The 20,769-nt window shown below is 36.1% G+C and overlaps 5 protein-coding genes and 1 pseudogene across 7 annotated transcripts; 3 read left to right on the top strand and 3 right to left on the bottom strand.

The window, feature by feature from the left end:
* Positions 1 to 233: 233 nt before the first annotated feature.
* On the top strand, positions 234 to 5,377 carry LOC112703093 (protein PAF1 homolog). The gene is made up of 12 exons (XM_025754411.3): positions 234 to 1,748; positions 2,024 to 2,092; positions 2,741 to 2,848; positions 2,950 to 3,130; positions 3,208 to 3,281; positions 3,383 to 3,502; positions 3,676 to 3,781; positions 4,059 to 4,145; positions 4,249 to 4,317; positions 4,436 to 4,507; positions 4,598 to 4,741; positions 4,825 to 5,377. Exons 1-12 carry the CDS (start codon positions 1,060 to 1,062, stop codon positions 4,960 to 4,962), a joined length of 1,857 nt encoding a protein of 618 aa, XP_025610196.1. The 5' UTR covers positions 234 to 1,059; the 3' UTR covers positions 4,963 to 5,377.
* LOC112703092 (MMS19 nucleotide excision repair protein homolog) lies at positions 5,337 to 15,515 on the bottom strand. 3 transcript variants are annotated; one of them, XM_072199485.1, is made up of 21 exons: positions 15,379 to 15,515; positions 14,917 to 15,080; positions 14,756 to 14,818; positions 14,594 to 14,648; positions 14,153 to 14,250; positions 13,744 to 13,902; positions 13,371 to 13,430; positions 11,161 to 11,349; positions 10,892 to 10,945; positions 10,498 to 10,584; positions 9,701 to 10,412; positions 8,874 to 9,253; positions 8,611 to 8,684; positions 8,199 to 8,304; positions 7,245 to 8,065; positions 6,975 to 7,050; positions 6,754 to 6,865; positions 6,185 to 6,261; positions 5,965 to 6,045; positions 5,713 to 5,792; positions 5,337 to 5,618 (listed from the first exon to the last, which is right to left on the bottom strand). In XM_072199485.1, exons 2-21 carry the CDS (start codon positions 14,986 to 14,988, stop codon positions 5,606 to 5,608), a joined length of 3,369 nt encoding a protein of 1,122 aa, XP_072055586.1. In that variant the 5' UTR covers positions 14,989 to 15,080; positions 15,379 to 15,515; the 3' UTR covers positions 5,337 to 5,605. The 3 variants fall into 3 exon arrangements, with proteins under 3 accessions (XP_072055586.1, XP_025610194.1, XP_025610195.1); XM_025754409.3 differs by lacking the exon at positions 15,379 to 15,515 and having other exon boundaries at positions 14,917 to 15,115; XM_025754410.3 differs by lacking the exons at positions 10,498 to 10,584; positions 15,379 to 15,515 and having other exon boundaries at positions 14,917 to 15,110.
* On the top strand, positions 15,412 to 16,609 carry LOC112703096 (clavaminate synthase-like protein At3g21360). Its single transcript, XM_072199486.1, has 2 exons — positions 15,412 to 15,780; positions 15,877 to 16,609. The coding sequence occupies exons 1-2, from the start codon at positions 15,412 to 15,414 to the stop codon at positions 16,108 to 16,110; spliced, it is 603 nt and encodes a 200-aa protein (XP_072055587.1). The 3' UTR covers positions 16,111 to 16,609.
* LOC140174368 (clavaminate synthase-like protein At3g21360) lies at positions 16,151 to 16,495 on the top strand. Its single transcript, XM_072198812.1, has one exon. It carries the CDS (start codon positions 16,151 to 16,153, stop codon positions 16,493 to 16,495), a length of 345 nt encoding a protein of 114 aa, XP_072054913.1.
* LOC140174367 (lysM domain receptor-like kinase 3) lies at positions 16,583 to 17,931 on the bottom strand. The gene is made up of 5 exons (XM_072198811.1): positions 17,803 to 17,931; positions 17,660 to 17,748; positions 17,434 to 17,488; positions 17,001 to 17,090; positions 16,583 to 16,645 (listed from the first exon to the last, which is right to left on the bottom strand). Exons 1-5 carry the CDS (start codon positions 17,929 to 17,931, stop codon positions 16,583 to 16,585), a joined length of 426 nt encoding a protein of 141 aa, XP_072054912.1.
* On the bottom strand, positions 17,183 to 19,275 carry LOC112703097 (uncharacterized; annotated as a pseudogene).
* Between the last annotated feature and the right edge of the window lie 1,494 nt (positions 19,276 to 20,769).

The raw sequence follows: 20,769 nt of genomic DNA, 5'->3' as shown, positions 1-20,769 counted from the left end.
GATGTCTCTATGGACACTTAAAAGTCATCCCTACATAACAAAATCTGAATAACTTGATTGCATCTACTATTAACCAAAATGTGAAGTTAATGACATCCCTTACTACAAACCAACATTGAAATTCTTTGTTAAAACCTTGAGTAGTTGGCAACCTTCAAGCAATAATGAACTAGTGAGAGATTTGTGAGATCAAGAACAAAGAATATGTATACTAAAGATATCAGAGATTCATTAGTGGAAGCTAGCAGTAATATCAGTGAGAGAGAATAAAAAACAAAACATATTTATTTAAACAAATTAGCAGATATATATTTCACTTTCACATAAAGCACTGTACATTTCTCTTTGCCTTCAATTAATTACTTAGCAAAAATATCAAAGGAAGCTAAGTATATATATATATATATATACATACATACACATGCAAAATATTTTCCTTGTTTTTCATAAAGTGGCATGGAACAGTAAAGTACTAAACTTTATGGATAGTAAATCAGAGATGAAAATGTAGCGAAGCAATACATGACACTATGACAATATGACATGGTATGAGTATGATACTATGATTGCTCGCAAAAGCAAAAGCAAGAACGTTCCAAGGGAGAACATAATCTCACCACTCAAAACACACAAGCTCGTCTTTTTTCACTCTCCACAATTACTGCTAATAATATCACCGATCTATGCTCTCTGCACTTGCTGCTTTTCCACTTAGGTTAGGACTTATGTGCAGTCATTCGGGTACTGGAATCTTCCATATCAAAGGCTCTGTTTTTACGGGACCCTTTTCTGAAAAGTTTGAAACTTCGGTGACCGTATCACTTTATTATTATTATTTTGTATGAGAACTGTTTTGATCTCCGAAGACTAGGTTTTGATAGGTGACTAGAACTTTTTTCCAATTAATGCCTGGAAGGGTTTCGGGTTCTACTATTGAGAGGGCGTGATCTAGGACTAGGAATAAGTTTGGATTATTTAGGGTTTAGCTCTGTTCAGCTTGTATATTGTGGAAGGATACGAAAATAGAAATAAGGTAGCCCTAAAATTTATGATTTAGGAATGGCTTCTTACAGGCCTTTTCTTCCTCAATCTTCGTTTCGTCCACCAAGTCAAAGTCAAAACCCTGCTGTGTCTTCTTCATTCCCTCCAAATGCTGGTTATGGATCATCAGCTTCACACCATTATCAGCAGTATCCATATCCACCACCACCACCACCACCACCACCACCACCACCTCCACCTGCACCTGCACCTTCAATGTACTATCCTCCTAATCAATACTCTCAGTACAATCAGCAGCAGCCACCACTGCCTCCTTCTTCGCCACCGCCCAGTGCATCTATGCCACCACCACCTCCCCCTAGTTCACCACCACCTCCTGCTTCAGCTTCTTTGCAAAGTCAAAGGAACGAGGAAAGGCAATCGCATGATCGCAGTAAAGGGAAGTCCGCCAGAGGCATTCCTCATAAACAGCAGAAGCCAATGCCAATGAAGAAATCGAATGGGCCTCCTGGGAGAGCTGAGACGGAGGAGGAAAGGAGGTTGAGAAAAAAGAGAGAATTTGAGAAGCACAGGCAGCAGCTGAAGGATTCCCAGAACAGTGTTCTGCCAAAGACTCAGGTATCTGGGAAGGGGCATGGTTCGGTTATAGGGTCACGGATGGGAGAAAAGAGGACTACTCCTTTATTGAGTGGTGAAAGGATTGAAAATAGGTTGAAGAAGCCAACTACATTTCTATGCAAGATGAGGTGAGTATGTTGAAATCACTTTTCATTTTTTGGTTTTCCTCAAGACCATCTCTTTATTAGTTATTTGCATTGTATTGGATATTGCTCTCATTAATTATGGGATTTGTTCTGTTTATGGTCTTATTTTAATTCCTCCACTGCGTTATGCTTATGGAATGAGATTTATGTTTCATCAGTTAGTAATCATTCATATTGCAAGCACATGAAATTATTGTTCTAGATGTTTTCTCTCGGTGCTAACAAATTGCGAATTTGCAATCTGTTTCTCATTTAAGGTTCCGAAATGAACTTCCAGATCCAAGTGCACAACCCAAGCTAATGGCATTCAAGAAAGACAAAGATGAGTACGTGGTCGTATTTCATGTTTATTTCAGTATTTAGCTTCCAGTGTACCAAGAGTTATATATTCACATGATGACACAGTCATTAATGGTTAATGGTTTCACACGTTTATAATGTTTTTGCCCCCTTTTATTATTATTATTATTGAATCATTTTGGTTAGGCATGAATGTTCAGGCTTGTATGGAGATGATGATGCTTAGGTGAGAGTGCTGGTTTACTAAGATGTAAGGATATAATGGATTAATAAGATGTTAGTAGGCGGATGTGCTGTTCTGGTACTAAATAAGAATTATGAGATATGTCCTGCAAATAATCAAACGTATTATAAGCTACCAATAGCATAGATAGAGTGTATACTGAGTGAACCAAGTGATTCCTGAGTGCTGAACACTAGCTTTTGCAAGAATATTCATGGTTGAAGATCATTTAATTATAACCTGATCACTTTACATTAGTTGTGTGTTTTTATCCCTTTTCATGTTGACTAGCTATGCTGGATTGAATTGCTAGCTCATACTTATCTTATCCCTCATATTAAAGGATATATACTACTGATAAGTGACATTTATTGGAAATATTACAGTGGCGCTTTCTAGACTAATGGCTTAATTATGCCTTCCTTTTTACCTGGTAATTTCATGATGGTAGATATGCAAAATATACGATCACATCCCTGGAGAAAATGTACAAACCCAAGCTTTTTGTGGAGCCTGATCTTGGGATACCTTTAGACCTGCTTGATCTCAGTGTTTACAAGTATAATCTTCATACCCTTTTATAAACTTGAATTTGAATGTATCATTTATGCTGAATGAGCTGGTTTGATGATTTTTTTCACTTGTCATATACTCTTACAGTCCTTCCAGTGTTAGACCACCCCTTGAACCAGAAGATGAAGAACTGTTGCGAGACGATGAAGTTGTTACTCCAATGAAAAAAGGTGGCATAAAAAGAAAAGAAAGACCTACTGACAAAGGTGTTGCATGGCTTGTCAAAACACAGTATATATCTCCTCTAAGCATGGAATCGACAAAACAGGTATTATACATTTATGTCAATATAACAATGCATTACCCTCTCAACACAATCAATAGCTTATGAAGATATTGTTGTAGTCTTTTACTGAAAAGCAAGCAAAGGAACTGAGAGAGATGAAGGGTCGCAATATTTTGGAAAATATTAACAACAGGTAGAGTGGTGTCCAACTAGCTTATCTGACGTCATTTTACAAAGAATTATTATTTGACAGTAATTATAACCTTCTAACTATAATCAAATGATCTCATTTAGGGAAAGACAAATAAAGGAAATAGAAGCATCATTTGAAGCGGCTAAATCACATCCCGTTCATGCAACTAACAAAGATGTGTATCCTGTTGAGATTCTGCCGTTGCTGCCTGATTTTGATAGGTATGACACCCTATATACATTGAAAGAATAACTTATCCAGCTGTATCTTATTCATCAGCTGGTTCTTATTTTTGTACACAAAAGTCGAATCATTTGGAACTAAGAGAGTCATACTTTGTTGTGACATTGGAGTTCATATTAATTAAGCTGACATTTGCTGCCCCACTATGCAGGTACGATGATCAGTTTGTTGTTGCGGCATTTGATAATGCTCCTACAGCTGATTCTGAAAGCTACAATAAGTTGGACAAATCTACACGTGACGCCCATGAGTCGCAGGTAACTTATGGTTCTACGATAATTGAAAGTGATTTTGTTCGGAGACTCATGTATATCCATGTTTGCAAGTGCACAAGAATACATGAATATCTATCAACTTTATTCTCTCTCTCCACACACACACACACACATACACAGTTCCAAAAATAGTTGCAGTGTTTGCAATGTGAATAACTGTCTTGGCACTGTGATGATTAATGTTGCTAACTGCTGTATGTGTTTGAATCGTAGTCCTACTTATTTATTGGTTCATGTCCTATTTATTTTTTGCCCGCAGGCAATTATGAAAAGCTATGTTGCATCGGGTTTGGATCCTGCAAATCCTGAGAAATTCTTAGCTTATATGGTCCCAGCACCTGGAGAGGTAGATTTGCCTCTTATTCAATTTGGCTTCGGTTCTGAAGCACAAGTAATTAGAATTAATACTGTGATTAGCTGCTGGATTTATCTAAACTTTGTGGTGGCAGATGTCAAAGGATATATATGACGAAAACGAAGACGTCTCATATTCTTGGGTCCGCGAATATCACTGGGATGTATGTTGCCATGGATTTTTCTGTTAAAACACTTTTCCAACTTAGTTGTTCATTCATGTATCATCTAGTAAACAATTTCCCTTTTAATACTCCTGGAATCTTTATTTTCCAACAATAGGTACGGGGTGATGATGCACATGACCCGACGACGTACTTGGTTTCGTTTGACGAGTCAGAGGCACGCTATTTGGTATTTCCCTCGAAACACATTTACATCTCTTCCAATGTGATAGCTCATGATTTATTGATTACTCTGTCAATTTGTTAATTTGATATGCAGCCCCTTCCTACAAAGCTTGTTTTAAGAAAAAAGAGAGCCAGAGAGGGAAGATCTGGTGATGAGGTTGAACAATTTCCAATACCTTCAAGAGTGACTGTAAGGCGACGGCCGAACGCAGCTGCAATTGAACTGATGGATTCTGAGGTATGGCATCGTTAATGCATCAAAACTCTTATTTGCTTTTGCAGTCGTAAAATCGTTCCATCTAATATTTTGATGCTTTTAAGGCTTATGCAAATACGAAGGGAGGGGACGTAGAAATGGATGATGACGACGACATGGAAGAGCAACATAGGGTTGCTAATGCTATGCAGCAGCAGGATAATTATCAGTCTAGTGGAGCAGAAGATGACATCTATGATTGATTGATTCTTTGATGCAAATTTTGCTGCTGCACCTTCATGATAATTTCTCCACCAATTTGTTTTTGTACTGATGGTGGCTGGTAGCTGAATTTGAAGTGACTTAAGATTCTCCATTGAAGGATGAAAAATGAGATGAGAATCGCCATGTTATATGCCCATTTCAACTCATACCTTGTACTTCCCAATTGTAGGCAGTTTTAAAGTTATAGGTTTTTCTGTTAAAATAGAAAATAATGAAAAATAAGAAAATGTAAAAATGTGTAAGGTAACATGTTTTTATTTATTCGGTATATTTGTTGGCCAAATTTTTAAGATCTTAAGTTTCTTTGGAACATGCTAGTGTTTCTTAGAAAGAACAAATGATAAACAGCATATTTATCGAACAAACTCGATGAAAACTAGCATATTACATTCATGTCAGTGTCGAAGGTCATTTTGCTTCTTTTTTTTTCCCCAAATGAACATTCAGATTGCCAAACTCGCCTTTTTACAAGTAACTATCCACCATGCAACGAAATTGATATTTACAAGTGTTAATATCCACCATTTCAAAAACTTGCAGTTGATTCTTTTGGTGGAAAATCATACTTCAAGTTGGACGGGAGGACCTTCCAGTAGCTTGGGAAGTTGATTGTGAACTATATCAATGATGGCTCCTGGATCAAATGATTAAAAGAAGCAATGACAGAATTTGTTGCATCAAACAAAATTGTTCATTTTCCCGAAACTAAAGATGATCAAGTTACCAACCATGCACGCCGACATCTGATAGCTTCGCACCGAACACTTCTCTTTTTGTCATCGAGAGCTTTTGCTATTGACTGCAGTACCTGGTGTAATCAATAGGATTAAGATGAATAATACCTGTTAGACGTGGACAACGCTGTGCATTAAGGGTATTCAACACTTATGGGAAAGTGAATCAATTCAAGTCATAACTGTTACCAAATAGAATATTAGTCAAGAGATGATAATCATCTATTCAAGCTGAAAGATTCAAACCTGTGTTCTCATAGGATAGATTCGGGCATGTGGCAGCTCAGACATGGCAAGAAGACATTGGATAGCTGTCTCTCGAACAAGCTGCGTAACAAGAAAATGAGAAACCAACATTAACACCATATATGACATTGGAATATTGGATCTTTCTACAAAATATTTCTTTCAGCTCTGTCAGCGAACTCCAGTGCCAAATGATATTTCTACAAGGAAGTTCTGATACCGTCTTATTAGGATAATCTACAAGTCTAGTCAGACAGCTGATGATAATATGTGCATTCTCGGTTACAGCTTCTGTTCCTGCATACATAAGATACATAAAAGTGCAGAGTGATAAACATATCCCACAGATAGCATGCTATATCTTATCCTTTCTATAAACAGCCACAACTGCATGAGCAAGGAACAGGGACACAGGTAATTAACTAATTACAAATTTATAAATACCAGGTATGACGCCAGAACTTAGCAACCGGTATAATGGTCTAATGATCAATGTTCTTATGAAATTAGCAATTTGGAGTTGATCAAATTTCTTTCTCAAGGAAATGACTAAAAGCAATTAAGGGCAGCCTGGTGCACAGCATCCCAGGAAAAGGCCGCACCCAAAGAGTGTAACTAGCCTAATGTAAGTATAAGTGACTAATTCCATGGAGAGAACTCAATTGTTGCTTCAAGGACTACCCTTTCAAATGACAAAAAGTAATAACAAATGAAAACCTACTATACACACACCTCTTGGCCATCAAAATTCAGATAAGAGAATATGAATTCTATAGGCATTGTAATTACCATTTTTATTGGTCAATATCCCAGATAACAAAAGCAACAGGCCATATAAAATATCTTTATCCTGGACATCCTCTGTTAATATTGACATGCAATCCAGGAGAACTGGTATGAGCTGCAAATTATTGCAAAGAAAATTACTTTAATCAATCATTGATAGAGAAAGTAATGACTAGAATCTAACAAATATATAATTTCGTAATTTTAAAATTTCCCATACTAACCTTGTTAGCGTCATTTAATATAACAATTAGTGGAGTATCAGATATGATATGTGCCATGGCTCGATACAAGAAAGATCTGAGAGTATAAACAAAATCAATTTAGACATTCGAAGGAGAGAAAGATAAAAACACCAAAGTCAAAACACTCATTAGTAATATGATGTGGTGTTCGCGTATATAGGGTTCTAGCAGACAATTCAAGTCTCTAAGGCATCAGAATAATAAAAAGAATACTAAAAAATTACATTCCATTGGGAAAAAAACACCTACCTGGAGAATGAAGGGTGAGATTTTGTGATCAACTGCTGAAAAACTGGCATCATTGAAGAGAAAAATCGCTGCTTATAAAGTGGCCTAATTATGGCATGAAATTTTTTGTTCAAACAGACATCAGAATCACTCATAAGAACATGAAATGCATCAGCAGCACATTTCATTACTAAAGGATCCAATGGTTGCACTTCAGTCTTCAAGCACCCTATAAAAATCATAGCGATGTCTTTAATCTTTTCCTGACCACACATAAGCAAACCTTTTCCAATCCACGAGAGCCCACAAATGGCATTGATTTGAAGCAGTCTATCATTTGCACCACCCAGGCATAAATCAGTAATAACCATCGCACTCCCATTTGTTCTATTAGTTCTCTGCAACATATCAGACGTGGAAAACCATAATTTCGTGCAGAATATAATATCCAGAGCTTCTTCCAAGGTAAGGTCACTTGAACTTTCTGCACTGCTGGATTTTGAAGCCAATTTATTTATTATAGAACCCAACGCCTGCGCAGCTGGAACAATGCCTCTGAGATGCATTACCATAAATAGATCCAGAAGTACTCTTAAATTTGGAATGTGTGTCTTGGAGCAAACTGCAATAATTGCTGATGCAAATAATGAAAGTATCCACTCATCTCTATGGGAAATGTCATACTGTCCAGGACTAAGTGGCATTCTTTCAACTTTATTTAGCTGAAAGTTAGTATGCGATGACAATACTGTATAAGCTTTTAATATTATCGTGTTTTGACTGTCCACAGAGCAACTTGCTACAGAAACTTTCATAACTTTCATTAATGCATCAAGAAGACCCTGAAGTAAAGGCAGAAAATATTTAATATTACTGCTTCGTAGTATTTTTCTTGCATGTAAATGATATCACCTTTGGGATTTCAACAAATATCAACATAGAATATTAATCCATAAGAGTTGCAGGAATATTTACCTTTTCCTCAAAGGGAGCACAAATATCCATGCAATTTCCTGCATGAGCCCAAATATCCACAGCAAATTGCTCTATGAACTCCTCCGAACATCTGTTCTCATGGATCCTGTCCAAATATGTGCAATTCAAAATATCAGATTGCCAGGAAATTCTACCAGTGTAGATCCTCCTTGTTCCTTGAACATTTTAATTTTAGTTGTAATAGATTGAAATTGTTCTGTTGTTTTAAGTTGTGTACCATTTTGAAACTTTATCATAACAATGTTAATACCATTGTTTATGTTAATACAACTTTAGCCTTTTATTTCCAATGCAAAATCTCAGATAATTTCACATCTAAGCTGTTAGTGAAGAAAATTCAAATAGGCACAACAAAGGAAATGTGGTATATAAGCTCTGCTGAGGGGAATACCATGGAAGCAACTTGCAAGAATAGCACTCCAAAAGCTGAACAGCAGTTTCAAAAGACCTTGAATTTCTACTGGCCTGCATGAACCATGCCAGAGAATTACAGCCCAAAATCCAAAAGTAAAGCTCACAATATTATCTAAGGGATTAATATGCACAAATGTTAAAATAACCAATAAGAAAATAAACAAACCCCTGGACTTCTAAAGTGAAACAACATATTCTACGATTCCTTGAAAGAAATATTTGCAGAAGAGTATTACATACACAAACATCAGATACATTGGCAAATACAACTCCTCTCAACCCTTGAAGAACGGTCAGCATATTTATCTTTCCAGTCATTCCTATCTCAGATAATGCTTTTACTTTGAGTGAAAGAGGTAGATTAATATCATTGATAGAAAGCAGTTCTGCAGCTTTTTCTACGACTAAACTCTTGTAGCTCATCGCCTTTTCAGATTCATCGAACTTTTGAACAAATGAACCAATATGAAACAATGCTTTTAGTGCCGCTTCCCATAGCGTCATTTTATTGGAATCCTCTATTATGATTGACATTAGTTTCTTCAAAATATCCTCAAATAGTAACATTGGTACTGGAAAAACATCTGAACAAAACATAGCCAGTATCTGCAAACCCTTCACTGCATGTCAATACCAAAAGCCAAAAAGGAGTCAGCAATGAAAATATAAAACAATAAATTCAGAAGGCATGAACCAAAGAAAGACAAATTTGCATCGGAAAGTAACTTGTATGCATGTGAAGTGTATACCCTTTGTCGGAATGCTAATAATAGTTTCGAATGTATTTTATATTACTGATATGCATGTTCTCAAGTTTTGCTGTTTAGACCCACTTTGCCTGTTGTTTCTGTTTTGTCCGTTAGAAGGATGTCTATGTCTTTTCCTCACAAATGTGATCCTTCCTTTCCAGAAAGTTTTCATCTTTTGTTACACAGAACACACTAGGAGTTCAATGCACACTCATAGTGAAGAACCAAATAACAAGAGTAGCAATACAGTTAGAATTCTGGATAACAAAGAATTAGCATTTAGGAGGGGGGGGGGGGGGGGAGTAAAAAAGCATTCACCTGCAATGTATATCTCTGGATCAAGGGGGCATATCTCATTACTTAATGCCAACACTGAACAAAAGGCATTAAACAACGGAGTTGAAAACCTATGAAGCTCAGTGCAGCATGTTTCATGCTCAAGAACATACTGCAAAGCTGGGTGTTCAGACACTGAAAATAATTTCCTGCATCCTTCAAGTAGTTCAATGCAGAGATAAAGTAATCCAAACTTGACTCTCTGAGAGGGAAAAACTTCACCATTTTGTGGGTTATCAAGATTTCCAACAGAAACCACATTATCCATTATTCGGGAGAAATGATTCTGAAATACTTCATTGCAGGAAGGAAGAGAAGTCTTCGCCATGACATGGAGAATACAACCGACACAATGCAGTTTCTTCTTTTCTTGGACAGGAATATCGTTGTATTTCTCATAAGAGGCAGTTGTCTTGATACAAATGTTGACATCTTCATCATCAATTATTAAGCTAACTAATAAATTGCTATTTTGCAAAATAAGTTGCTGAAGGAGGGATAGAGCTTCTATTACTAATTCATTCTTTGAGGGGCCAAAACCATTCAAAGGTGCTAGAGTAAAAGAAAAATCTGGGTCCTCCAAATAAGTAGATATGATGTCCTTTATTAAAGGCCAAATAGCACGTACATATTTTGTGATTCTCTCTGCTCCATACTTGGAAGAGCAAGCTCTCAGATACCTCAGGGAATCAATCTGAATGCATAGAAAACAAACAAACAGAAAATCTATAATGTTATAGTGTAACACAAATGATAGAATGACATTCCATTAACACAACCTTTGCTGAATGTAGCGAGGAAGAAAGCTTATCAAGTAACAAAGGGATGAGATATGGCTCGAAAAGAGGTGTGGAAGAGAATGCAGCCTGCAGGAAAGTAATATAATATTATAAAGTACAACTGAAATAGCATATCCTAGCCAGTTTTTGAATGGAAGATATAAAATATTACAAACATTCCATTATTTTTGGATGACAAGCAACCAAGTTGCATGAAATGAAGACTTAGTATAGATAGTTATAATATAAATGCAAGAAAATTTGCATTTCCTCTTTTTGGGTAAAGCAAACATAACAGGACCAAGGGTTCTCCCAAAATAATTAAAAATCACAAGTACTGTGAGAAAATAAAACAGGAAAGACACCACAAACTTCGAATGGAAGTTCCACATACCATCAAAGCTCTTGACAGATCATCTCTTTGAACATGAGCATCATCACCCACTGGCTGGTAGAGAAACAGAAATCCAGATTACAAATAAATAACAGTCAGAATACAAATAGAATGTGCATCTTGTCAGTCTCCAATGTAACACGATATAACCATTCATATTAGTACTAAAAACATTTTCTGGAACATATATGCTTAATGATGTATGGAAATGAGTATGCATTATAGAAGATATTCAATTGGGAGAAATATGCAAAAGATTAGAGACTTACATGTGTAAAGTGAATAGGAAAGTAGGCTTCTAAAATATCAAAAATTTCTTCAACAAAGTTTGTATTTGGACCAGATGGATCAAGATATAATTTTCCGACAGTCTCAATAATATGAAAAATGAGCATTAAACACTCTGGATCCTTTTCTATATCCACAGCTTCACAAATTCCATAAATAAGTTCCTCGCCCTGCAAGAGAGTGAAGAACCAATGCCTTGTAATTACGAATTTAAATAATACTTGCATAGATTAATTTGGGATTGCAGAATTTAAGTCGCATATTTGCCATCATATGTTCATTCCATTTAGTAGGATATCCTATCCTCTCCTATTGAACTTGAATATTTTGTATCTCAATGTTTTCAGTATATTAAAAAATATTGAATTAAGTAAATACCAAAATTCATCCACCACTCAGAAAAAGGAAGAGTCTCATATATACAAATTATACAGTACATAAAGTCCAAAAACAATAAAATAACCATATTTTAAAACACATCAATTGACACTCAATTATAAAAAACAGTTACTATATAATGAAATGGGTGGTAATATACTTTGGTTGCAAGAAGCAACAAACCTAAGCAATTAGATATAAATCAAAGAAATTTGTCTAGTCTGCCCTAAATGGAAGAAAACGGAAGTATAATCAAAGAAGGGTATAAATATAGCCGATTCAACATGGTCAATTTAATAATTTATATAATATTTAACTATATGTTGAGAAAAGACCAGTCCAACTAATATTTTGCTTCAAAAATTATGCTGTTTAGATTTAGTCATTTATTAGAAACTGAGTAAATAGCCATTTTGGCACCCGAAAGATTCATTTTTTGACAAAACGGACCTCAACATTTATTTTTGACAAAATGACCTCCAAAAAATATATTTCGTTTGACAAAGTGACCCAAATGTTTGGTCAATGGTTAATTTACCTAGTCAACTTCAAATTTTTCATGAAAGTACTAATTTATCCTTCACTTTTCTTATAAAATTACAAATTTACCCACACTCTCTCTCACCATTACCTACCACCATTCCTCCATCCTTCACCTACATCACCACACATCCTCCCCCTACCCCCACCTCCGCTTTCTCCACCACCATAATCGATCTCCAATTCTCCATTGCATTAACCAAAATGTGTAAAATATTAACCTAATAATCACTCCTAAATCAACCAGAAAACTCCCAAATAGCAATGAACAAAGGAACAAAACAAAGTCTCAAAAACTGATTTCACAATAATCAAATAATGGATGATCAAATCTAATTTAATAATCAAATAGGGGAAAAACACAATAAATCCTAACAATAAAGAGTAGTGTGAGGTGTTGTGAAATTAGATATCCATAATCGCAGGCTACAGAGAAACCAAGAACAGATCTTGATCCAGAATTTCAATAGAGAATGATGAACAATTCAAAGATGGATAGAAGATGAAGAGGAAAAACAAGAAAAAAGAGGGAGAAATTCCTGATAAGAAAGAAAATAAGGTTGTTTTGTGGGTGGAATAGAAAATGAAAAAAAGGTGTGGGTTTTGAAGAATTTAGTTTCAATCAAGTTCGCTCTATAACATTCTCAAAACGAAAGTGGGAGATGATAAAACACGAGGTGACAACGAAGCACGGCGATGCGACTGATGATTAGAGAGAGGCGACGATGAGTCGCGAGGAGAGCCTGCCAATGAAGTGGAGGTACGCTTGCAGGACCGACTATGGTGACGACAGATGAAGTGGAGGTCCTCTTGCAGTGGTTGTGGTTGGCAGCAGGAGAGAGAGAGAGAGAGAGAGAGAGAGAGAGAGAGAAGAGGTCACGGCAGCCGCAATGGGAGAAACAAAGAAAATGGGATTGGTAGTGGTGTTTTTCCGTTTTGGGAAGATTGGTGTCGGTGTTGGGTTGTTGATGGAAACTGTTGCAATGGTAATAAGATGGGGTAGTAATAAACTGATAAGTGGAGAGAGAGAGAGAATAAATGGTAGATTAGTAATTTTATAATAAGTTAACAGTTGACTAAATAAATTAACCATTGACCAAATGTTTGGATTACTTTGTCAAACGGAATATATTTTTCGGGAGTCATTTTGTCAAAATAAATATTAAGGTCCATTTTGTCAAAAATTGAATCTTTCGGGTGCCAAAATGGCTATTTACTCTTAGAAACTCCGGTCATATATTGCCTTATAGAAGTTTATAGAAGCTAGGACTACCAGTGAAGCAAGCACGTCGGAGTAGCGTTCTAGCAGACAATCAAGTAGTTCAAGGGATAGCTGCAGGAGAAAATAAAAAAAGAGGTTAACAGTGGAGTGCATTTTAAATATAGCTTAGATGCAACTAATAAAGGAGAATCACGGAAAAAATCCCAATAAAAATAATTAGCATTAGAAAAGGGTTTTGCACCCAATATAAAAAAGGTTAGTTATCAAAATTTAAGCCAGTATATGATCAGTTTGACTTCATTTCAACAAGAGTTCTTTTTCTGGAATTATTCCAAAGAGAATTTACTGTATTTTTTGTCTTTGGAAAATTCTAATTCATACTGCAGAAGGAAGTATTTGCTTTCTAGCTGTAACAATAATTTACCTTCCTGTCATACTGTCCTAAGGACTGAACTTGAATGTAGTCTAGAAAGGACTGAACAATGGCTTTGGCATCAGTACCAGTTACCATCCCCACCACACTTTTTCTCCTTATCAGTGACAAGCAACCAATAAGTGCACCTCGTAGTGCTCTCCAATCTGCCTGATCATGAACAATATTATATTGTTCATGGCAATTAGAGAATACCATGAAAATTTGTCTCAGTAATTATATAGCTTATAATCAAAGCATCAAAATCCCAATCAAAACCATGAAATTGTCTCAATCCAATCAACAGATGAAGTAAGAAATCCATTGACAGAAACAAATTAGAATAATTTTGACAGGGGAAAAAAACTCAATTAAAAAGAAATTCAAACAAAAAACTTTAAGAAGAAATATTCATACTGACCAGCCTGTCCTTGAAGAACACAACCAAGGTATGTATATTTGCACTGCCAAGAGGTTTCGACTCAATACGCTTAAGCACCTCACCTAGAAGCAGGATTCCTGAAGTTTTCCAAGAGACACAGACATGTACTGAAGATTATTTTGAAGATTAAACTAGTAAAAGATAATGCACATCCATACACACACACACACACACGTTCGTCAACGCTACCTGTTAGAATGTGTATGAAATACACACAAATATACAGAAGTGAATTTCTACAAAATCATAGCATATATATTAAGATAGAGAAAAACTCAATCAACTGCCATATCAGTTGTTGGGGCAGTGATCAGAATGCAGTAGCTTCCTACTGGAATCCTATTCAGAAGAATTGCTTGCTACGCTGCATGCAAAAAAAAAAAAAAAAATAGCAACCAGGAAAATTAAGCAAAAACGCACCTCTTGCACGAATAACATTATCTGTTGTTGTCAAATAAATCTGCAACTCTCGAACCTGAATTTTGAAACAGACGGAAAACAAGAAAAGACACAAATTAACTGATGCATGAAAAAATGTATATTTTTTATTTTACTTTCATTTGTTAAGGAAGTGAAACACACCAGAGCTTCCAGAGTTAAGGAATCAGATTTCACAAGACACCCAACTGAGTCCAAACTAGCAGCCTGCATTGACATGAGCATCATCATCATCATCACCAACAATTCAACTGTTTTGATTAAAAAGCAGAGATGAAATAATTATTAGCTGAAAGGAATTGAACCTGTTGAGCTGGAGTCGAAGAAGAATCGACGTATGACTCAATGTAGCGACTCAACTCACTCGGTTCCGCCATTCTCAACCACTGTTACTTTAGGGCTTTAGAATTCACACACGAGAAAGAAAGAGTTTCAGTTCGTTAGGGTTTAAACCTTAATGATTCTGCAGCTGCGGCAAAAAAAAACGACCAGCAAATACGATTTAATTATAATTTGTATTTTATTAATTTAACATAATTAGATTTTTTTTTTATTTTTGGTCAAGAACATAACTAGATTATGAACTGTTTTTGGCATTGAAATGGGCCTTTGATGAAGAGAGGCCCAATAGCCCAATTGTTATGTTACGTACTTACGTTATCCGGTGACTTATGAGTTACGATGAACCTGGTTGCAATTTCCGTCCACGTGGAGGATTATTATTTTTATTATTATTATTTATTTTATTAATAAAACTACCCTCTTACCTAACTAACTAAGTAGATCGCGGGAACGAAACCATGGCAGTGACGGCTGCAGAGTCGTTCGTAGAAATTAAGGTTCCTCAGCAGAAGCTTTTCGATGGAGTTTCTTTCCCGGCTGTACTCTCTCCTCCTTCTTCTTCAGCAACTGTTCTTCCACTTACGCGCTCCATTAAAGCCCATAAGCCCTACTTAGAATCGTTGCTTCTGAAATCGGGTGCTCTGCTTTTTAGGGGATTCACCGTCAACACCGCCTCCGACTTCAACGACGTCGTCGAAGCCTTCGGCTATGACGAGCTTCCCTACGTTGGTGGCGCCGCCCCTCGCACCAACGTTGTTGGTCGTGTCTTCACCGCCAATGAGTCCCCACCCGATCAGAAAATCCCTTTCCACCATGAAATGGCCCAGGTAAGATGCTACTTCATTTCACGTGAAATTCAGTATTTTTTTATATATATATAAAGCTGCAATCTTTCTCTTAATTGGTGGGGTTTTGTGGAACAGGTTCCGGAATTTCCTTCAAAGTTGTTCTTTTTCTGTGAAGTGGAGCCTGCGAGTGGAGGGGAGACACCAATAGTTCTGAGCCATGTTGTGTATGAAAAGATGAAGAAGAGGTACCCTGAGTTCGTTGAGCGGTTAGAGGAGCATGGATTGTTGTACATAAGGGTCTTAGGTGAAGATGATAACCCTTCTTCAAAATATGCCATAGATTTGCCTTATTTTGTGGAACATGCATAGCTCATATGAATGAAACTCTTGCAGGGCTACTAAACTGGGAATGAAGTTGGAGTGGTTGGAAGATGGGGTGAAAACAATCATGGGTCCAATCCCAGCAGTGAAGTATGATAAGAGCAGAAACCGGAAGATATGGTTCAATAGCATGGTGGCTGCATACACTGGCTGGGAGGATGAAAGGAATGATCCTGTGAAGGCTGTTACCTTTGGTGATGGCCAGCCATTACCATCTGATGTAGTCTATGATTGTCTCAAACTACTTGAGGAAGAATCTGTTGCTATTCCATGGCAGAAAGGAGATGTTCTCTTGATTGATAATTGGGCAGTTCTTCATTCTCGTAAATCATTCATTCCACCGCGCAGGGTGTTAGCTTCACTTGTTAAATAAGGTTGTATTTTGATATTAGCTATAATGTATCACAATATTCCACTATCTGTGACACCCATTAATGTATTTAATATTTGTAGTCTCACGTCAATACGAAGGTGTATTATTTACCAAGATCCTGGAAAATGGTGCATCAGTATTGCATTTTAACTTAAAAAATTGTCAAAAACAATTATGAGATCAGTATGTAAAAATTGCAATGTTACATATTCCTGCCAAGAAAAGGATCATGTGTGACAAATTATAAGACTTAACTCAGGGCAATGGACAAAGGTGTTGAACCACCAAATCCCTGACAAGTCGCTGATCCAATGGATATGAGGGTGTAATGCAAGATATGAGAAAAAAGAAAGCCTTGCTTTGTAAATTATCTCCCAGAATTAGGCCATCTATGCAAACAACAAACTTGTGGGGTGAGATTTTGAGAAATTACAGTTTTCTGGATCATAATGAGATGAAGAACCTTCAATTTTCTAAGGTTTTGAAATAGGAGAAACACACTTACCTTAAATACATTATCATAAGGGTACAGATTCATCATGCTAAGATCAATGTTGTCTCTCAGGCTTGACGTGCTCCTAAGAATGGAAACCATCTGCAATGAGTGTTGAAGAAGAAGAATTGGTATAAAGTGAGAGAGCTCAGATTACATCAGAACCTCAAAGAGGGAGAGTGAGGTTTTCTTTTATATCAGAAACTCTAAACTAAATTCCACAAAAAAGGAATGAGACTCTGCTATTAGTTATACATATAAGCCTAGCAATCCTACTTCAAACTTTTTGTGCAGGTTAAGTTTCTATGATAAGAATGAGACAAATGCTAATGAAGTTCTAAAAACTAAAGCTGAAAAGCAAACACACACCTTGAAATGTCATGTTGTGATTATTGAGGTACACTATCTTTACTTAATAGTTACATCTTCTGAAAGCAGAACTTACAACAGATGCCAATGGAACGTCTGTCAGGATTATTTGTCGCCACACCTTCAGTTCCCTGATATGATCTCGAAAAGAACAACTCCAAATGCGAAGACATCACTCTTGGTCATTGCAAGGCCATCTCCCAAGTATATGCACAATATTAAGATTTTAAAAGTTGTAATCATTTCAATTCACTTTGAATGATTGTGCCTGTTGAGTGTCTGGATGTAAATTACTTAATTACTCTGGAGCAAGATATCCATATGAAGTAGCAATTTTTCTTGTTGCAGCTTCTCCAACATTTCTTTTAGCTACAAAGAGAGAAGGAGAGATCTGACAATTAGAGAAAAGAAAATCATATGGCATAGAGAAATGTTTTGGTTTTACCTTGCCTCTAAAGGAAGCATCAAGTAAAATGTTGCTTGTGGTGATATCTTGATGGACATCATGAGCTTTTGTATGCTCATGTATGTATTCAAGGTCCCTAGCAGCATCAAGCGCAATCTGAGCCCTCATGATCCAAGAACAAAAAATGAAGGATCTTTAACTCTATATTTTAGAGGAATGTTTGGTGAATCATTTTCAATTTGAGGGTGAATTTATATACATGACAAACATCAAAGCATCTTCACGATGTTACCCTTATTTTGAGGATCATGTAAATGGCTTCTGAATAAACCCCTTTCGAGCATATTCATAAATCAAGAAAATCTCGTCACCATGACTAGCTGCATAACCGATAAATTCTACCTTGAACGAAGTAACAAAAATATGGGACTCAACCTTCAAATGCCAAGCATTTAGCTCCAAAATCAGAGCATATAATTTACTTTGAACAACAGTGAAATGACCAACATGATGAACCCTGCACATAGCTTTCAATTCTATCATAGATTCTTTACTTTGTGTAGTTGTCATCCTTTTAATAGCAACTTCCTAGAAGGATTTACATGCATATCAGAAACAGTATGAAAATCATAACTTCCCTATGAACAGATTTAGTAACTTAGCCACAAACCTGGTCCCTGAATAGACCATAGTAAACAGAACCATCTGTTCTGTGTGCAGATTTGAATCAGCGAAACCATTAGTTGCGCCAAAAATCTCTTAAGTATGCTAAAACAATAGGCTTCTCCATGCCAAATATATCAGGTCTTGTAGCTGCAGTAACAAATATAAGTTATGCATAGCCTCCTGAACATGTGTATAGTGGAGAATCTAATGTGAGGTTGATTACTTGAAGGTTTTGAAACTGTAATTTGGAGATTGCTGGATTCACCATCGTCTATCCTTCCTCATCATCGTTTACTTGATTACTTGCTTCAGCAATACATTTTGATGATCTTAGGGTCAGAGTAATACCCAGAATAATGCTCAATATGATAAGAAAAATCCAACCATTATGATTGACTTGATCAGCTGTAAAAGAAAAAGTGCATCTTTACAATTACTTCACAGACAATCATATTGTATGGTTCGAAATTCAGACAGTTAAAATACACAAGTTATTCATTATATCCTTACTTAAACTATACCTGAAAAATTATCAAAAATGTTCATTACATCCAGGAACTGCAATGCAGTAACATGGAATACAAAAATGTTCATTACATGAATCAATCAAATAAAGGTGTCTGCTCTATGCAGTTGAAGGAGAATCATCACTCACTTGAATTGAGAGGTATATAAAACAGACAACCAACAATGACATTATCAGGATTGTCAATGGCATTCACTGCTTCAATGCTATCCCCATCTCTGATTACATAACTCACCACTTGAGCAGCCACAGAACAACCTCAGTGATATAACAGAAGCAGTTCTTGCCCAGTGATTGGTCTTGGGCAATAGAGCATCCATCACCAAGTCATTGACAAAGCCACCGTGAATGGTTTCACTCTAAAACTGGTGTTGGATACATAGTTCTTGGTAGCAGCAGCACAAGAACCGTTCCAAATTATGTGTTATTTTTTTATAGAAATGTCTAGAGGCCAGCAGTTTTATTGAATTTTGGCCAGCATGTAACCAGCAGAGGAAGGTGAGCCATTGGATAAAATTTCACACCAATCTCACACCATCAAATCATCATTGATGGCTAATTGATGGCTAACAATCACAAAAATTGCTACCCCTAGCATTGCTCTTTTTTTATTTTTGCATATTGCAACATGTTTTTATGTGTATGAATTATTTTTTTTTCTCATTATATTTCCTAAACGAAGAATTAATTCTTATCAATTTTTTTTGTTTGGTAAGATAATGGGCCTAAGCTTTACGTATCCAAATTCTATTTAAGAGTGTGGATGAATTATTGCTCATTAAGTAGGAGATTTAGCAGGCCTTCTTAACCCAATCCAATCACGGAAGCATGCTGGGCCGCCTCGTTTATTAAGCCCAATTTAGGGGATTGGCGAGAATCTCTCTCATTGGATTTATTTAAACATTTTAAAACAATAGATATTGAATCCGACAAGACACCAAAAAAAAGAGGACATTGAATGCGATAAATTTCTTGATGGATAATCGGGTGGGGTGAGGTTCGAGAATAGTGATGGATGAGTGAGTGAGTATAAAAGGCCAAGGTTGTAGGCCATTTGGATTGCGTTTGTTTATATGGACACAACACTTAGAAATATACAAATATAAAAATAGTATTTAAAAATATTAAATTAATATATTTGTATTTATTCTAATAAAAAAAACATAGAAATATTAATAAAGAATATAATTTATTTTTTATTTTTTTTATTATTTTTGTTAATTTTTATAATTTTATTTTTTATTTTTTTTAAATTTTTGGGATAAAAGATAAAAATAAATTAAATTTTTATAATTTATTTTAATTTATCACCAAATAAAATATAAAAACACAAAATTTTATATCTCTATCATTTATATCTTGTTGTTCGTGTCTTGTCTTGTTCTAAAAAATAAACACACGTGATAAAACTTTTTCAAAAAATGTTTGTCTTTTAAAAATATAAATTCCTATAAAAAATGTGTTTATGCTTACTGTTCATACCCTGGCCCAATGCAAGGGCCCAGGTCCAATTAAAAGGCCTAACCTGAAGGGTTAAGCCTAGCTAAGTACCGACCTCCACATAAGTAGTCGGTATAAACCACGACTTGGTCCAAAGAAGTCGGATGTGAGATTAGCTGGCAGGTAAACACTCATTCAAATGAGTAACCGCCCCTAAAATCTCTCTAACCGCTTCATAAAGCCATATCTTAACCTCCCCAAGATAATAGGGACGGTTAACACCCTAAAGATACGGCACTACTCCAACGGTGGTTATTGGCTCACCACTATAAATACACTGACGCCCCTCAGGTATCTCTAAGCCCAATACTCTC

This window comes from Arachis hypogaea, chromosome 7 (assembly GCF_003086295.3).
Source record: "Arachis hypogaea cultivar Tifrunner chromosome 7, arahy.Tifrunner.gnm2.J5K5, whole genome shotgun sequence".
NCBI lineage: Eukaryota > Viridiplantae > Streptophyta > Magnoliopsida > Fabales > Fabaceae > Arachis > Arachis hypogaea.
The sequence above is the reverse complement of the archived record's forward strand: the minus strand, read 5'-3'. Positions and strand labels throughout refer to the sequence as shown.

What these genes read in the sequence shown, in the direction of transcription:
- LOC112703093 (XM_025754411.3), top strand. Translation starts at nt 1,060, where the DNA reads ATGGCTTCTTACAGGCCTTTTCTTCCTCAATCTTCGTTTCGTCCACCA. An exon ending in GTGACGCCCATGAGTCGCAG is followed by an intron (nt 3,782 to 4,058) that starts GTAACTTATGGT and finishes TTTTGCCCGCAG; the next exon opens with GCAATTATGAAAAGCTATGT. An exon ending in TCCGCGAATATCACTGGGAT is followed by an intron (nt 4,318 to 4,435) that starts GTATGTTGCCAT and finishes TTCCAACAATAG; the next exon opens with GTACGGGGTGATGATGCACA.
- LOC112703092 (XM_072199485.1), bottom strand. Translation starts at nt 14,988, where the DNA reads ATGGCGGAACCGAGTGAGTTGAGTCGCTACATTGAGTCATACGTCGAT. An exon ending in CCAATGTATCTGATGTTTGT is followed by an intron (nt 8,685 to 8,873) that starts GTATGTAATACT and finishes TGGTTCATGCAG; the next exon opens with GCCAGTAGAAATTCAAGGTC. An exon ending in TCTATCCTATGAGAACACAG is followed by an intron (nt 5,793 to 5,964) that starts GTTTGAATCTTT and finishes TGATTACACCAG; the next exon opens with GTACTGCAGTCAATAGCAAA.
- LOC112703096 (XM_072199486.1), top strand. Translation starts at nt 15,412, where the DNA reads ATGGCAGTGACGGCTGCAGAGTCGTTCGTAGAAATTAAGGTTCCTCAG. An exon ending in TCCACCATGAAATGGCCCAG is followed by an intron (nt 15,781 to 15,876) that starts GTAAGATGCTAC and finishes TTTGTGGAACAG; the next exon opens with GTTCCGGAATTTCCTTCAAA.
- LOC140174368 (XM_072198812.1), top strand. Translation starts at nt 16,151, where the DNA reads ATGAAGTTGGAGTGGTTGGAAGATGGGGTGAAAACAATCATGGGTCCA.
- LOC140174367 (XM_072198811.1), bottom strand. Translation starts at nt 17,931, where the DNA reads ATGAGGGCTCAGATTGCGCTTGATGCTGCTAGGGACCTTGAATACATA. An exon ending in TATGGATATCTTGCTCCAGA is followed by an intron (nt 17,489 to 17,659) that starts GTAATTAAGTAA and finishes AGATCATATCAG; the next exon opens with GGAACTGAAGGTGTGGCGAC. An exon ending in CTTATGATAATGTATTTAAG is followed by an intron (nt 16,646 to 17,000) that starts GTAAGTGTGTTT and finishes CAATTTTTTAAG; the next exon opens with TTAAAATGCAATACTGATGC.